Source organism: Perca fluviatilis, chromosome 11 (genome assembly GCF_010015445.1).
Source record: "Perca fluviatilis chromosome 11, GENO_Pfluv_1.0, whole genome shotgun sequence".
Lineage (NCBI taxonomy): Eukaryota > Metazoa > Chordata > Actinopteri > Perciformes > Percidae > Perca > Perca fluviatilis.
The window spans coordinates 34528329-34546410 of NC_053122.1; the positions used below are offsets into that span (position 1 = coordinate 34528329).

At 42.8% G+C, this 18082-nt stretch overlaps 1 protein-coding gene across 3 annotated transcripts in view; it reads left to right on the plus strand.

Annotated features, from left to right (window-relative positions):
• Positions 1-2226: 2226 nt before the first annotated feature.
• Positions 2227-18082, plus strand: part of mast3a (microtubule associated serine/threonine kinase 3a) — a 35100-nt gene continuing 19244 nt past the window's right edge. The window contains exons 1-7 of one of the 3 annotated variants that reach the window (XM_039816593.1): positions 2227-2352; positions 3699-3730; positions 11239-11327; positions 12107-12179; positions 14254-14274; positions 14501-14579; positions 17044-17201. In XM_039816593.1, the coding sequence (XP_039672527.1) occupies positions 2314-2352; positions 3699-3730; positions 11239-11327; positions 12107-12179; positions 14254-14274; positions 14501-14579; positions 17044-17201 (491 nt within the window). In that variant the 5' untranslated portion in view covers positions 2227-2313. Of the gene's footprint in view, positions 2353-3698; positions 3731-7760; positions 8217-11238; positions 11328-12106; positions 12180-14253; positions 14275-14500; positions 14580-17043; positions 17202-18082 lie in introns of those variants that run through there. The other 2 variants (XM_039816592.1, XM_039816594.1) reach the window with 2 other exon arrangements.

Genomic DNA, 18082 nt, shown 5'->3' on the forward strand with positions numbered 1-18082 from the left:
GGAAAACTAATTGTGAATTGATAAATTAAATCTTCAATCTTCCAAAATACATAATAAAATTTTTAACACACAGCTCAAATTTAGAACACGTTAGACTGGGCCTATGGACACAACTCTGCCACCAAAAAAAGATGAACAGATATTTCCAATTAATCTTTTAATTGATTCTTCTAGAGTGATCCAGCAAATCCAAACCAGGCAAAGCCGAGTTCTGCTGTACATGAAGCAGTCCCAAAAGACAGAAAAAAGACAGTATTATTATTATTATTAGAGAATCCTTTTCTACTCAAATACCACAAGATACAATAGGTCAAACATGCATTTTATACAAAGTAGTCACTTGAAACAAATCACCAGCTGGGTTGCTGGGTTAGGCACACTTGCTCTGTAGACGCTTGATTTCCACCACTCAGAGTTTTCAGTTTTGTCAGTTTAGGATAAACGGTGAACTTTACAAGAGAACAATGAAGGATTCATGTCCCTCTGGCCCACAAAAATGGACAAGTGACATCCCAGGATGACAAGAGACTACCCATTGTTGCGTATGGAAAACAAACACATCGTGGTACCACTGGGTGACAGATCAATCACTGCTATTCAGCGTGATTTCAAAGCACACTTGTTCTGCATCCTCTCTGTTATTCCACCACACAGACACTGGGTTAGTTTACATGATGGGTGCATATGTATGTACCAAAACATATGGAGATATGGAGACGAGTGGATTGCATGTGTTTCTGGAGGGTTTATTTACAATTGCAGATTATTGCTAAATGACGCGACATCATGGTGACCATAAAGGTTTGTAGAGAACAGGGGCAGAGCGAGGGGGTGGCTTATGGGGCTCCAGCCCCGAATGTTTTCTCAAAAGCCCTGAATCTTTTTTTGCCGTCTTTCAGAGGCTGTAGCGGGCTCAAGTTAAACAGTTATAGAACAATTACTGTAGATACAAAATAGGATGAATGCTCTAGAGCAGTGGTTCCCAACCTTTTTTCCTTGGCCCCCCCTACTTATGTCTAAGAAAAGCTGAGCCCCCCTCCCCCCCCCTCCCCGAAATCAAAGTTGAGGTAACTCTCAAGATAGAGCCTTACTTTCTTTTTTGATACAGAGCAGTTATCAAGACTTTTACTCTCCGCCATGTTTCATTCATAAAATAGTGATGCCGTGGCGGCAGGAAAGACGAGGATGATAGCAGCTAGCAGCTAACAGCTAACAGCTAGCAGCTGACCTGATGACAGCAAGGGTCCCAGGTTAAGAGGTCCCGGAGGTTTGGCCTACTAAGTAGCCTGCCTACAATTTTAAGCAAGAACAAAAATATATAGTTTTTATACCGACTTTTGTATACATTATATATTCTAGTGTATTATCATAATTTGTTTAACATGTGCAGATATTTTTTTTTTACCTCTACCGCTACCTCAAACCAGATAAAGACTTGTGCACCCCCTGTGATCTTTGCCGCCCCCCTAAGGGGTGCCCGGACCCCAGGTTGGGAACCACTGGTCAACTATCATGTTTTTCTCCAACGATGTACAGATTTTTAGGCATTTCTTTATCAAATGGCTTGATAGGTTTGGGCTTAACCATGAATGTTTACAACATCTGGCTCTGCCCCTGGTTAATATCCCCAAATAGGGACCAGAGATGGAGTATGGGGAGAACATGAAATGATGAGGAAGTGAGAGAATTCTTTTGTAGGCAATTTGTCTATTGAGGTTCTGAAAAATGTCCATTACACCCAGTATAATAATAATGTATCTTTATTTTAGGCTCACAAGTAGGTCCATAGCAGGAAATACACAAAAGAAATATATAAAAAAAATATTTATATATACATAGGCAACATACAAAATATTCATCATATTACAAAATGTTAAAAATGTGTGTGCAAGCTGTCATGCCAGTGTTTTCTGAGTCCAGATGAGAATCGAAAGCAGCTATTCCTAGGACTTGTTGGATCCTCTGTGATGCTAATTTGACAAGTGATCACATAGTATCAATAGATGGGTGGGGGTCAACACGCCTTCTCACTTCATTACTCGGTGGAGGATAACTTAACCCTAAACCCCCACCGCCTCCTCCCTCCCCTCCCGGCCAGGTGATCAGCTGACTGAGCTGGCCACCTTTTTGGGGCCGGTTGTGCAGCTCGCTCCGGAGAAGGAAGAGGCGTTGGTTGTGAAGAAGCAGCAGCAGCAGAAGCAGCAGCAGGAGCCGGGGGGGGGGAGGACTGTGTTCATGCTCCATGGAGAGGACAGAGCGCAGTATGGGCTGACTGATCGGAGATCCGCTTTGGGCTTTTGATTGTCTTCAATAATGGATGAGCCCAATATCCTGAGACGCCGCGGTCTACAGGTAAATAGAGACTGTCATGACAGCTCGGATGTGGCTGTTTCCAGGCAAACGGGATGATATGGTGATGATGAGGATGATGATAATGAGCAGTTGGCGATGATGCGAGGGATTTCAGTTCATTTTCTACTAAAATAGCCTAAATGATATTTTAGGCTATTCTTTGTTCTTTCTGATAATTAGCCTTTAAAGACATCTTGGAAATATGTATTATCTGTCAATTCATTAAAACAGGCGCGATGAATAGTAGCTCATGATGCAATCAATGAATGTCGGGCTTATGTGTTTATTTTGGAGCTGTCCATTGGTACTTGTGTGAAGCTGGTTGCCTTGGTGATAGGAGCTTAAAACCCAAGGGTGCCTGCATGATTGGCAGAAACGTCCCTTTAATCTTCTCCTGGGTGCCATGTTTATCACTATTAGGAATGTCCCGAGTAGCAATAAGGATTTGTTTTCCTTGCCTGGAGTTCATTCATGTGTATATTTTCTGCATAAATGAAGAAGTGAAAGCTGTATTGTTTCTACCCCCTGGTGTGTTATGGAGGAGGTGGGCTTGTGATGAAAGACTCTCAAACTGGGTGTTCCCACTCAGTTATTGTGATTGGTTTCTTTTTCCGCCTAAAATGAATCTGCAATTTAAATGTGAGTGCCTGGCCCTGTGTCATTATAATGATAATGATGTTGTGTTGAAATTAGTCTCCCTTGAATCAATTGAAAAAATACACAACATATGTTAGTCCAAATTGATACGTTTTGATTAGTACAGTAATTAAAAAGGTATTTCTCTGCAGAAATGTCTGTGTTGTAGGTATGTTTTTATATGTGGCTTACATTAACCGGTCACATTCGGAGACGTGTCTTTAGAAAAATGGGGAGGATAAAAATCAGTGAAAGTAGCCTCAGAATAATCTTTTTGCCACCCATCAAACCCCGATTGGCAAGAATATAGTTTTGCAGTTGCCTGAGCTCAAACGCAGTAGCCGTGGTCTAGTGAGGATTTGAACCATTGCTGTTATTCCATGCCATGCCAAGTGGGTCTTCCATGCCTGGAAGACCCAAGAAAGAAACTAGGCCATACTGCAGCTAATAAGATGTACACTGCATTAAAAAAAGACAATATGTGGGAGTGACGCAACACAACTTCACATTCCTCCCTGTTTATTCTGAGCAGTGTGAAAAATGAGAACGGTACCCTGAAAAGGAAAATATATTGATTTGTGAAGAATTTCTTAAGCCAAATAGTAAAAAAAAAAAAAAACTGCTCAAACAACAATAGCTGATTTCAAACCAGCATACAAACGCGGAAAAAGATATTCACATTTTTATATTTCCCTTCTCTTCTTTTCTAGAAAGAGCTGAGTCTTCCTCGCAGGGGAAATGTGTAAGTATAATAAATTGAATTATTCTGTGCTCTCTCTCTCTCTCTCTCTCTCTCTCTCTCTCTGCTTCCCTTTGCCCTCCTTTCTCCTCCTCAAACCAGACCAGCAGGTGCCTGTCACTTATCAGCTTAATTGTGCATGCATGCCACATGTCACACCAGTGGACATTTACTTGACTCTCTCCTGAGAGACCAGAACTTTTGAAGATGTTAACGAGGATTGCCTGAAAGTCTGCAATGTCTCACCGCTCAGACAGGTTTAGAGAGGGAGAGCAGAGATAGAGATAAAAAAAAAAAAAATTCTTTGATGTGATAACAGTGGAAACAATGGTATTGCTAAAAAGGCATGCGTGTTGTGAATAAACAGTGACTATCTGAAGCAGTTGTCCCATTTAACCACAGTAGAGCATGGGTGTATAATAAAACTGTCTGTTCGTATTTTTCTTAATTTTTCCTGTTCAGACTTCAGAGGCAATCACTTGATGATTAATAGAAATTTTACACACACACACACACACACACACACACACACACACACACACACACACACACACACACACACACACACACACACACACACAGTAGTAACAGTTAATTTCAGGTGACACACATGAACAGCATGAAGGAACTTGTGAGTTTCCTGCTCAAATAGGAGGCGCCTCAGTCAGAACCACATCAATCTCTTCACTGTCTCTAACCAGTTCAGGGACTTCCGCCAGTCTTTTCGAGAAGTGATTACGCCAGGCTATAGTTTTACCATCTGTGAGTCAGAGGAAATATCATGGGACATTCTAGATTACAAGTGACATATGTAAATATTTTAAAGAATTACGGTAAATATGTTTGTGCCGCTCACGTCCTGTATTTCTGCGTTTCACCCTGTACGTTTGAATGATCAAATCTGTTTAATTTAAATAGCTTACGTCATTGTAATACTAGTCTGGATCAACGGTAAGTACACTCCCAGGATAATTGCCTGAGATCTGGCGTGTGATGTCCATCACCTTCCGCCAGGGGCGTATCACAAAATTCTGGGCCCTGTAGAAAGGCATTTTCTATGGGCCCCTTCCCGCGTCCACAGCTATTCATTCTAGCATCTTTTTGGGCCCTCCTCACATGAGGGCCCTGGGTACTCAGTCCCCTTTTTCCCCCCCAGTCCGACGCCCCTGCCTTCCGCTCTGTGTGTGTTGCCGTTCTCAAACTCCGTTCCCTACGGGAAACAACAACAACCTTTGAGCTAGCAAGTTACACGCTTAAAATGGCAAGTTTAGAAAAACATTTGGATCATGTAATAAGACATGGCTGCTTGTTTCTTTCTTTGAATGATTGTAAAGATTTACTAAGAATATGTTTACGGCATTTACTCTCTTAACGGGACGTTTTGGGGCCGATTGGTAGGGGTTGCTATAGACGAAATACACACGGTGATACACTGGTGAGAGTAAATGAGGTTTAACCATGTGTCCACCATCTCATGTTCCTGTATTGTGTGAACAGTTAACTTCAGTTAATATTGTATGGGGCGTTTTCTTTTGCGGGGTGCAAATGTTCCACCTAAACAAGTTCCTTCCAGAGGCTATTTTACAGAGCCACCTTCTCTGCGTCGCCCAAGACGATTGTGATTGGTTTAAAGAAATGGGAACAACCCGGGGCGTTTTTTTCTCCTATCCCAGAATGTATGTGTGGTGTAGCCAGACCTTACTCCACAGCGCTGTGGAGATAGGGCTGGCAATGCGAGACTATTGTAATACTAATGTAATACTATGTGAGTCATAAAGGTAAGTGGTTTCTCTACAAACAAAACACTCAAATATTTCAGTTGGGACTTGTAGTGTCTGTGGAAAACTTTTAGTAGTAATCTAAGTGATTTGCTAGGACGGTGTAATTTTAACTGTTTAATAGTCTAGCAGGGCTGGATTAACTCACTAGGTGGGTAATTAGCTGTGGGCCCCTTTTGACCCCCTGTTTGTATTCATTTAGTTTAAAAAAAAAGGAATATGTGTGTACATTTGGACTTAAGCACACAAGTAATTCCCAAACATGTGCAAGTAATCAAACTGCCTGAAGGTCTGCATAGATTATTATATAGTATAGCCCTGTTTTTGAAAAAGAGGCTCTGACACATTGTCAAACCTTAGAGCCAGAAGGAGCAATACAGATTCTGTCCTGGTCATGACGAGTGGACCAGCTCTTTATCCTGACAGGCAGGGTGCGATTTGCTGGGGGATGGGTGGGATTTCCCCCTTTCTGCTCTACATATCCCTCCTTCTGCTGGTTTATTTTTATGTGAAAAATGTGATCACTACACTACTTCACCAATAGACCATTATATACCTAAAATAGAAGAATATTAAACTAAGTAAAGCGCTGTAATGTGAAAAGTCTATAGTGCCATAGAACGATAAAATCCGAGCTGGTTGTATATAGCTGCTACAGAGCTCCGGGAAGCCGGCTACCAGCCGCAGTTGTGTAGCTGCCAATAGGTGACTGTGAGCCGGCTACAGGCATCGCCAGATGACGGCCCTTTCATAGCCATAATAGTGGAGTTTAGCCAGAAAAAGTGAGCGTCATGCAGCAATGACAGTTAAGTTTAGGCACCAAAACGACTAGTTTAGTTTAGGAAAAAGATTGTGGTTTGGATTAAGACATTCCCGAGGAACGAACGAGTGTTTCCTGGGTGAAAGTATTTAGTTTTCGCTGCAAAGTGAACTCCGCTCTCCGACTTGAAAGCACTGTATTTTCCATTGAATATTGAAGTGCATATTTAAGTGTTTGGCATGCCTGGCCGACTGGCACCATGTCCATGGTGTTGAAAGGGGGATTTAATTCTTGCATGTTTTGTTGATGTGCAAGATCAAAAAACATCCCCCTCCCCCCTTCTGCTTTTTTCACAAATTGCACCCTACTTGCAGGGTTACTAGATGGGTCATGGCAGTTTGCCCATCCCCTCTACACATGTTGTACTGTGGAAGCATGTGGTACAGAGGCCGTTGCTACGAGCCGCTCGGCCCCATACAACCCGAGTTATAGCTGTGTCCGAAGCAAATGCGTTTTCAATGCATGTTGGGCTCCGCCCAGGGTTGTCCCTTTTAACCAATTTTGTTTGTGATTTTCATGGATAGGATGTCAAGGCGCAGCCGGGGTGGGGAGAAGAGTGTCCTGTTTGGGGACCTCAGAATTGCTTTTCTGCTCTTTGCAGATGATGTGGTTCTGTTGGCTTGACTTTGAGTAGAGCCGCTGCTCCCTCACATTAAAAGTAGCCAGTTGAGGTGGTTTGGACATCTGATAAGAATGCCTCCTGGGTGCATTCTTTTGGAGGTTACCGGGCATGTCCAACTGGTAGAAGACCCAGAACAAGCTGGAGAGATTATATATCTCATTTGGTTTGGGAATGCCTTGGGGTCCTCCAGGAGGAACTGGAAAACATTGCTGGGGGGAGGGACATCTGAACTACCTACTTATCCTGCTGCAGTGGTGGATTCAAAACCTTACTAAAAGTATGTTAGTATAATCAGCAAAATACACTTAAAGTATCCCTACTTAAAGTACAAAAGTATTCATTGTGCAGTAAAATGTTCCCTGGCAGTGTTTTACTATTACGTATGATGTTTTTGCATTAATATTCCTGCTGCATTCATGTGTATGTTAAGTTTTACTGCTGCATATGTTTAATATTGTGCTAATTTTAACTCCTTTTATATACTGTTGGGTAGTTTAATCCACAGCAATGCATCATATTCTATAAAATCCTCATATGTTTGTAGCGTTGCTCTCCTGTGAGAACCATTTATCTCTAAGAAGTCAACTTTTCACGAGTTTAGCAAAACAGCCATGTCTTCAGCTTTCTGACGATGCAATCAGAATGGAAAAACTAGTTTAAAAGTCCCCAGCCGTTTCACATACACAAAGTCTTCTTTCTGTTTTTCGCTGGGTGGTTAGTTTGTATTCGAGTCGTTAACCCAATATTTCCGACAGTGCTTGAAGGCATCATTAGTCCCTCCCCCGTTTGGCACGCGCTGACGCGACTGCGCAGTGCGGCGTAACTGGTACTGGTGCTGTTGGAAAGTTTGTATCACTCTTACATTTTGGCGAAGATATCACTCGATAATGTCACATCCCGCAGTAGACGGACTGTTTCGGACATTTTGCTGGTAACAGGGAGAAGGAGCAGAGCGGACATGGCCGTTGCAGTCGCTCATCATCACCGTGCTGCCGCCCGGTACCGTGGGTCTGGGGTCAGTTTGAACCGAAACTAAATGGAGTTTCTGCCGTCGGACACTGCGTACTGGCTCAACCGCCACCAATAACAACTCTTTAAGAGAGACTGTATACCATGATGCTCCCACTTTAACGAGAATACAATTCTCATACCTGGATTGGATTTATCGGTCAACGCCATCACCATGTCTGACCAAAACTACTATTGGACCGTGTTGCCGAGCTACAAAACTAGTTTTGTGACTGGGGCCATGATGAAAAGATCAAAAAGGTAAAGACAACACAGCCTGTTCTGATACTAACGTTTAGCTAGTCTTTCTGAATATGTAGCTAGCTAGCTAGCTAGCTAGACAACAGTGATAACGGTACAGCCTTGACTGCCGCCGCCCGCAAAGCGAAAACGTCTGCTGTCCCTGTAGTTCTCATCAGCTCCCCACTGAGCTGTGCCATTCACACTGTCTGGCTAACAGCAATTTGTTGAACGTTTATGTTGAGCTATTCGATTCACAGCATTTAAACGCAACGCCTACAGTGTATGGTACGATTATCAGTGTAGCTACAACTCTAGATTGACAATGTCACTGCTGTGTCTGTGGTAGCATACAGTGTGTAGCTGTATGTGTCTGCTAACGTTACATCCGCCCTAGTTTTGTTTCCGACGGAGAAACGTGGCCATTGTATAGTGTTGTGTATGGGGCCAGACTGCATTGTCTGCTACCAGCTGTCGCATAAAGCGACATAGAGTCCCAGTGTGGATCGATACACTGATGTTGTTAGTGGGACTGTAGTGTTGTGTTATCTGCAAGATAAATTGAATCAGTCCTGACAAAGTAGAGCAGTATCGTTTGCCTTTCATGCCCTGTAAGCAATCAGTGTGTCTTTTGGCAATCAGTGAGCTCAAAGTGCCCTAATCGTGATTTATGGAATTTGTATTTCCTTTCCCTTGAATCCCAATATTTCCGTCGTGAAATGTTCTGTTGTGATTCTAGTACAGTATGCATCTAATATAGCTGCTGTCAGTGGCATACACTGCAAGAACCATTGCTAAGGATCGAAGTTCTGAAAGAAAACCTCATCTTTTAAATGTAATGTAATATACATTTCTAACTATTCACAAGCTGATAAAGACATCATGTGGAGCGTTAAACTATCCACCTTTCCCGTGTAGCTAGGGAACATGCATCAGTCATGTAACCCATAAATCACAGCGTGACTTTGAATGGTGCTCAGTGAATAAATGCAGCCCTTCATCATCAGCAGACATGTGAAACATGCAGGCCTGCATCTCAGTGGCCTACATTCATCTATAGCTAGATGGCTGCCTGCACAGTCCCTACAAACCACAGTTGTATGAGTAGCCTTTATCACAAGTGTTAAAAAGAGCTCTCTTGTGATCGTGGTGTGATACAGTTATGCTTTCATGCCATCCAGGCTCTCTATAGTGTGAAAAGGGTGTCTGTTTATTTATTTTCTGATAAGAAGAAAATGGTGCACACTCACAGCGTCACTCTGTGATGACGATGTTGGCGTGTCGTTGGAGCCCAAGTCAAGCATTTATTGGCTCTCCCTTCTCTCTGTTGCTGTGCCGTCTCTGCCACGTGAGGCTTTTTAGGTTGGGGGGGCCATATACTGCGTGAATCTGCCTCAGCACCGACCCAGAAACGTCAGGCTCTGTTGTCGTCTCAGGCCCCCCCCCCCCCTTCAGTAATTTTAGGTCATTTTTGGCAAGATGGCATCGACATCATCTGGATGAAACGGAGAGCATGATGGGATGGATTCCATCCAGTTTAGTGGGGAATGTAAAAGCCAAACTAAAAAGAAGCCCACATTCCATTCTGGACGAAGACTTTGGCACATGTAGAGTGAGCACAAGGCACCATATTTGCACAAATATACAGGAAGTGGACAAAATAACATTCAAACTTAACTCTATCGTAATAACACAGGCATTTATGAGTCATGCTTAGAGAAATGTCACCTAGTATTATCTGCCAGCTTTTAAAACAGCTCTGTCAGCCATCACTTTTATTATGGGACTTTTTCTTAGAAATAGGTTTCCTTAAAGGAGCTACAAAGAAGTTGACAAAAGATACCAAGCTTGAACAAAGCTTGTCCAACAAAGAGGAGCACTGGTAAGAGGCGCACTGGTTACAAGTTTAAGCCAATCAGCATGGCAGAAGTAAACCCTCTTTCATCAAAACAACACAAACAAACCGGTCTGAAAATAACAGCAGCTTTTATTTATATTGATGCAACTTTGGACTCAAGCTTTTTCTACAGTGTGTATATATATATATATATATATATATATATATATATATATATACTGTAGAAAAAGCACGCGTGCCACCATTAGGGCTGGGGTATCGTTACATTTTCTTCCGGTACTGATACCAATACCGTGACTTCGATAATGGTTCCTGAATGTAACTTTTTTTCAATGCCAATGTTATCAAATCCATTTTAACAAAAATAAATTACAAAACTACACATTACGGCACATATCTTTTTATTTATTTTTCAGCTCCTACTAAGTGGGCCCCGTCTCTGTGCGTAACGTAGAGTTTTTCCTGCGTGTCTCTACAACGCTAGACAGCCAATCGCCAGCATTATTAGATCTTGTTAGAAGCATGCTGCATGCTTTTTGGCTCACTGACCCTGAGATTTACTCCTTAGGTATTGAAATTTTGATATTGAATGACTAGGCATTTTTTCGATACTAAGCAAGCAATTTGGTCGCTGCCTAAAAAGTATCGAATTTGGTACCCAGCCGTAGCCACTATTGGCAAGAAGTAGCTCGACCAATGGCACGCCAGCAATAAGTTTGCAAGAGAGTTATTCGGAAATGCTCGGCAGGAGCACAGCCTATTATTTATGGTAGTTTTGATTTACTTTTGCCCATATGCATTCCGCCAAGACCCGCCCCTACTCTGCCTCTGGTAACTCCTGGAGTCAGAAATACTTCTATTATTGTTTTATATATATATATATATATATATATATATATCTCTATCTCTATATATATATATATATATATATCTCTATCTCTATATTTACATACAAACATGTTTGTAGCTATGCGTGCATGTGGATGTATAAACACCATTGGCCTACCAGGATCATAACAGTTATCAGTGTTTTTCATTATCACGATCAACAACTCCAGTTCATAGGTTGACTCTGTTTTATTTTGCCCGACTGTTTACTGCTCTGATAAAGCGGCGTTGCTGAGTGATTGTGTCTGTAATTGTCTTGCATAATCAAATGTTGTGTTTGTTTTCGTCCTCTCACAGTTCCCGTAACAACAAGAGAAGGAGTTTGGCAGTCGGGACCCCGTCGCCCACGCTCTCGCGACCTCTTTCGCCCCTCCCGCTTGCCACAGGTACTCGTGTTGTTTTTTTGTTGCGTGTCCACTCGGCTCAGTGTGTGATATTGGCATTTAGAGCGGAGGCTCGTCACACATACTTCACATAGACACGATCGCATGGAAAACACAGGCAAGCGGGTTAGGATGGAATGATGAGCCCACCACGTTAGCTTTTTCTGTTTTTAGTATATGTGCCCTCAGCCTAACCTTTGTTGTTTTTGATGTATGTCACAAGACTAGCACTGGTTTCCCTTATCAAGTTTCCATTGCTGTTGGACCATCATGTGCCCACAGTATAGTGCACAAGACATACAGAAGTTTTCCTCATGATGATATTTTTTGTATAGCCTCTTCCAGGTTAGTCATGTCTTCATCCAGCTGCCTGAGGTGCTAAATGGAGACTCACTGATTCTCTGCACTCAGGGTGCGTCAGTGCTTTGCTGGCAAGAAAACCCTTTTAGTGACCCTTTCAAGAGTGCATGTGGTGTGATCAACAACAGGACTCTCTGCTGTCCGCACATTCTTTTTGATTAGGCAGGGAACATGACTAACTTCTGTGGTGTGTCACTGTGATTCAAATTATAATTTTTTTTTGGGATTGTTTCAGGTTGAACTAAATCAGTTGCAAAATGATCACTGAGCCTTATTCTAACTGATAATGTAAAATAAGGGGACAGCTGCTGGCATGATTCATCATACAAATAGTCCCATACATAGTATTCCTATACATATTTCAGCTTGTACTCATTTTTAATGTTTGTAACTGTTAATTTTTAATTGTTTTGTCTCTTCAGCTGGCAGCAGCCCTTCAGAAAGCCCCAGAAATGTCTCTGCAAGCACTTCTGCCAACTTCCAGTTTGCACGCAGGTAAGAATGAACTTAACTGCTGTTTTTAACATGGAGTTGTTCTAAGGCACTTGAGCTCAGCCACATTGCAAGCAGTAGTATTTCTCCTACCTAATATAAAAAAACTGGAACATTGTTAAGACTGATAGATTGCAGTTCAGGATGCCTGGATTAAATGCATATTTTAACATCGGAGTAGGTTCATCTTTCTTCCTGCAAAGATGACAAAACTGTAGAAAGCTTAAGTTCAAAACATAAGAAATAAACGCCAATATTTCCGCACAGAGGTTAATGCCCTGCCAATCCAAAACAACAACTTATTTTAAGTTAAACACAACATGCTAAAAATAAAACAACCTAAAAAACTTGGTTTTAGAGGAAACTGAGTTGCATGAATCACGAACGTGCCCTGGCTAGTTCCCTTTTGCCTCTGTGGTGGAAATGAGGCAATGGAGAAGCAAGTCCAACCAGCTGAAGGGCCCCAGGGCCATTTGCTGGACGTGGGTCTTGGCATTTGTCAAGCCAATTAAGGCGGAAAGTCGGAGCACACGCTCATTACTCAGGGCTTCTGTGATTATGGCGAAAATTGCAGAGCTTGCCCTCTCATCACGCTTCTTGCAGCTGTGTATATACTCACTGGAATTTAGAGGAATAGTAGCTGTAACTGGCACCCTCGCTCAGTCGCAGAAAATAGTGTACTATAAATGTATACGCTTATTTCAAATATCACGTGTTATGAATTTGCATTTGATGTTGCAGTGCAGTATGGCGTATTGCACCATACGCTTGAGGATGGAGAGGGGAAGCCTCCTGATAGAATTGCGTCGCACGAGCCTGCATGACTCATCTAAATTTCTGGAGACTATTTAAGCGGCAAGTGCGGAGACAGATGCTGTGACTGCACTTTGGAGTCTCCTCTGGGTGTATTTGTTATTCACACAAGCTGTGATGTCATTTGTGAGCTGTGAATTACTCTGTCATGTGAACATGGAAGAGCCAAACACACAATAGTTGGCATTCATTCGCATGAAGAATAACTAAATCATTTTTTTTTTAATGCAAATGAAGGAAGCTCCCTCTTCACCATTCAAGATGCTTTTTTTATTTTTAACCTTAGGATGTGAGGACTGCCAATATTTGGGCTCACAATAGTTTATTTCTCCTTTTACACCCCAGGCATTCATTCTAACATTGATTCAGAGCCTTGTTTTTAATCTTAAGCTTCTATCCTCTTAGTCCTTGCAGGGCCTTAATAAAACGACCTAGCATTAGTACCGTAGTAGGGCGTTGTAATAACACCTAGCGGATGACATACATGTGGGATATGAAGCAGATGGGAAAACCAACACGTCTCATTCCCCCGAGTAATCCTCCGATCTCAGTCGTCCTCAAAGCAGAACCATCCAGTTTCATTGTGGCAGTCGTAGTGTAGCTGCGTGTCCCCAAGAGTTGGCTTGTGGGAGAAAAAGGTTTGACCATCCTTGGCAACACCGATTGAATCAGTGAGGGAAATTAGGCCACGTCCTCAGAGTGCCATATTGGGTGGAAAAGTAGGGGGACAATGGACACGGAGACACTATTACACATGGACATTTCACACATAAAGGTTGAGGTTTACTGTAATGTTTGTGTGTATATGTATTGTGTGTGTGTGTGTGTGTATATAATGTGTGAGTGTGTGTGTGTGTGTGTGTATATTTTGTATGTGTGTGTGTGTTGTGTGTGTGTGTGTATATATATATATATATATATATAAAATTATTATTAATTATTATTTTGTGTGTGTATATATATATATATATATATTTTTTTTTTTGTTTTGTTTTGTTTTTTTGTGTGTGTGTTTTTTTACATATATTTTGTGTGTGTGTATAATGAGTCAAGTGTCTGTGGGTCTCAGTGCTGCAGTATTATGGCAGCTTGGCAGGTGCTCAGCAGCAGTGCTGGGAGAGACAAACAGTGCTATGACTCTGACAGCCAGACCTACACGGTCACTATCATTGAACACTGTTTATTTATATTCTTTCTCACTTTGTGTCTCTGCCTGCCCTCTTCCTCTCCATTTGTGTCTTCCTCTTTTTTTGCATCGGTGTAGCCAACTGGCCCGCACTGAAAGGTAAGAACACGGCCGTCTGGTGTCTCTTTTTATTTATTTAATTTTTTATATCTCTCACACACACAGTTTCGAGCATCAGATGTTATCACTTTCAACTTGCATGGGAAGATTTTGCATAAAATGACAGTTGCAGGTGTAGAAAGGCGAAGCTTTGAAGGTTGGAGTGAGTCAACAGGATGTGGGAGCTACCACTGAGCCGTCTCTTTCTCTGTTTTGTTTCTCGCAGAGCGGACGGGCGAAGGTGGTCTGTGGCGTCCGTTCCCTCGTCTGGATACTGCACCAGTGCACCCAGTTCATCGGTATCTGTAAGCTGAATCTCTTCCTGTGTTTCTCAACAGCAACGACAAAACTTTTCCTGCAGTCGTCAGTGGCAGCGAACTCCGTCGCTTTCCTTCATCAGACATTCAATCCCCTCTCCGAACCACTGTCATGGGACCGCTTAGCTCCCGGTGTTACTTATACTCCGCTCATCCATCAGCTTACAGGGCCCGCGGTGTCTCGTAAGCTTATGGTGTTGACGCACTGACCTGTAAATCCCATCCGATTAATACACACAGTGTAGGGAATGCATCAACAACCTATAAATGCTTGTTGATTTACAGTAGACCCCAGTTTACAGAGTGAGTTCTTTTATAAAAAGCGCTCTGCGCCTGGGTCATATTTAAGATGAGCTGTGAAAGTGGTGTTTTATACCTTTTTTTTTTTTTTTTTTTGACAAACGGCTCACAGCAGAAGACCGCAAGCTTATTCAAAGGTGCTCTAAGCGATGTCGGGTGACGTCACTTCTTGTTGACGTTCGAAGTATTGTCAAACAAAACGGAGGCTAGCTCGCCCCTCCTTCCTCCTTCCTCCTCATCCCGTCCCCTCCCCCTCCCTTCCGTGCTTCCGCGCACTAACCCCCACCCCCCCAACCCCTACCCCAAAATCCTTCTTGTCGGTTATTGGCTGGAACACTGTTTATTTCCTTGGCGCAAGTTGGCCCAGTTTGTTTCTGTTGCCGTTTGTGGAGCCTGGGCTGTCTACAGCCACACAGTGTGTCCAGGGGACCGCCAGCTAGTGCATAGTGAGGAGATGTTTGCTGTATGTGACAAAAAATGTTAAAGCCTTATATTATTATATTATATTATATTATATTATTGTTATAGCCTAAAAAAACGCGTGACATCGCTTACTCCTAATTTCCACCGGTTGCGGAACCATCACCAACACCGTCACGTGACATTCTGGTCGACCGCAGTCTCTGCAGACAGTTGATTTATCCAGAACGGCTGACTGGAAAGTGGATGTTGTGTACTTTTAATGACTCAGTCATAACAGGATATGTCCAACGATGATGCATCTCTCCATCAGCGGCCTTTTATCGCTCTTTCCACAACAGATCCTCGGATGCTTTTCCCCAGAGTTATCCTAGAAGGTTTTATAGTCTAGCAGGGACAGTTTTATACCTACATACATGACAATTACAATACACATATGGTCTGTTTTCTGCCTGAATTTAACAATAAACTTTTTTTAAAGAGTGATTAGGTTAATTTTTTACCATATGACCACCGAAATGATTTACTCTGCGTAGCCCCCTTTTGACCCAGGGAAAGTACAGGAGTTGGTCTTATCGCTAAAATAACACGGGTCTTGTTGAAATGCATGGCTACTTTTTCCTGGATGACCTCACACATGAGGAGGGACTGTACAGCGTTTCACATTTCCCCACTCGGCTTATATCCTTTCAGGGAAAAGTCAAAAGGGCAGGGAGCGCGACGTGCTGCCCAGCTACACCCGTCAGCTATTTGTTGACGGTTTCTTTGTTCGTTATCTTGAGAGAATTTGTCTAGAAAGTCATTACCGAAACTGCACTTGGCTGTAAAAACAATACCTGCCCTCCTCTGTCACGGCTGTAATTTTGTACGGCCAGCCACATGGCTTGGAGACGGTGAGGTCAGCCCTCCCCACACAATGCCCCTCTTTCAGGCTCGCTGTCAGTGAGGTCTTTATGCTGCTCTCGCTCGGTTCTGTTCTCTAGTTTCCTCCTCGGCGTATCTCCCCCCCCCCTCCCTCCCCCCATTCTAGCCCTTATTTTTTCCTACTCTGTGTGTTTTTCTCTCTGTTTTCCTTTTCACTTTATTTTCTGTCTCTCTGTCCGGCTCGTCTCTTTCCTCCTCGTGAGATGAGCCACTCTTCCCTTTGCTCTTCCTCCAGTGAAACACAAGAGCCCAGCCAGATGGGAGTTCTCATAAATTCCAGGCTGCGTGTCACACATTTTGTCTTGGAAAGAGAAAACTTAATGCATGCATTGCCAACACAACAGCCGTTGCTGCGTACCTCAGGGCATGCTGCAGCAGGGAAGGGGGAAAAAAAAGAAAAGAAATCCTGCTTTAGGAGAGCCAGAACACTAAAGCTCACTGCATTTCCTTAACCTAAAGGGATTTCTGATGTTCTACTTACTCAGCATGTCCTTGTTAAGTGTTACATCTCATTTAGATCTATAGTTGAGCAAGAAAGCCTGAGCATCCCCGGATAATGAATGAATCTGAGAGAGCAGGGGTGTGAGCAAGCTTTTTAACACAGGATGTTGTATCATCAGAGCAGCAGAAGTGCAACCTGACGGTGATACAAATGTGCAGCTGAAAGAAGACAAAAGTGGGAAATAAGTTTGAGTATTCAGCCACTATTATTGTTTTGTTTACAGATTCCTGTACGCTGACCTCTCTACAATATCCCTTTCCACTCTCTACTTCTCTCATTCTCCTCACATTCCCCATTTCTCTTTAGTCCTCTTCTTCCCAGGAGTTATTGCACCAGTTGCCCTTCCAGCCCACGCAAGATGATCTCCACTTCCTGTTCAAACATTTCCGGAGCACAGAGAGCGTGGCGGACGAAGAAGGAGCACACGCCTCTCCCCCTGTCAGGCTCCGCTCACGCAGTCTCAGGTAGCCTGGCTTTTGAATCGTACAATAACTATACTGCGGGATGTATGGACTGCACAGACATGTTTGTAGCACTGCACTCCGCTGAGAGAAGTGATAACCTTATCAGATTAGTTTGATTCGAATGGGAAGCAAAAAGGCCACACCTCTGCTGGCTAATGCTGTAGGTTAATGGCAGAGGATCATGTCATGAGGCCTGGCAATGAAGTCCAACACTGCTTACAGGGGCGAATATTTGTTGAAGGCTAAATTATGTGTGTCTAACCATTCTGAATGAAGTATTGTGGGGCTGCAGAGACGTCCCGAACTACAAATCCTATCCTACAGACTGAAAGGCAAAAAATCTTTGTCTGGTACAGATCCTCGCAAAAAAATCGCACTATAATCATTTTAATGTTTTTAATTGTACAGTGAAAATGAGAATAATGATAGAAAAATTATCATTCCCTCCAATATCGTGCATCGCAATTGCAATATCTGTCAAAAATAATCGCAATTAGATATTTTCCTCATATTGTGCAGCCCTAGCGTGATTACACTACAGCGGTATGCTGAATGTTGTAGCCAATTTAGACGTGTGTGTGTGTGTGTGTGTGTGTGTGTGTGTGTGTGTGTGTGTGTGTGTGTGTGTGTGTGTGTGTGTGTGTGTGTGTGTGTGTGTGTGTGTGTGTGTGTGTGTGTGTGTGTGTGTGTGTGTGTGTTCGTTCTTGTTATATGTATATTTGTGGGGACCAAAACCCCACAACTTTAAAGGGCTGTTTAAGGGTTAAGACTTGGTTTTAGGATTCGGGCTAGAATTAGGTTATGGTTAGGGGGAGGATAAGGGTTAAGGATAGGCATTTAGTTGTGATGGTTAAGGTTAGGGTGAGGGGCTAGGGAATGCA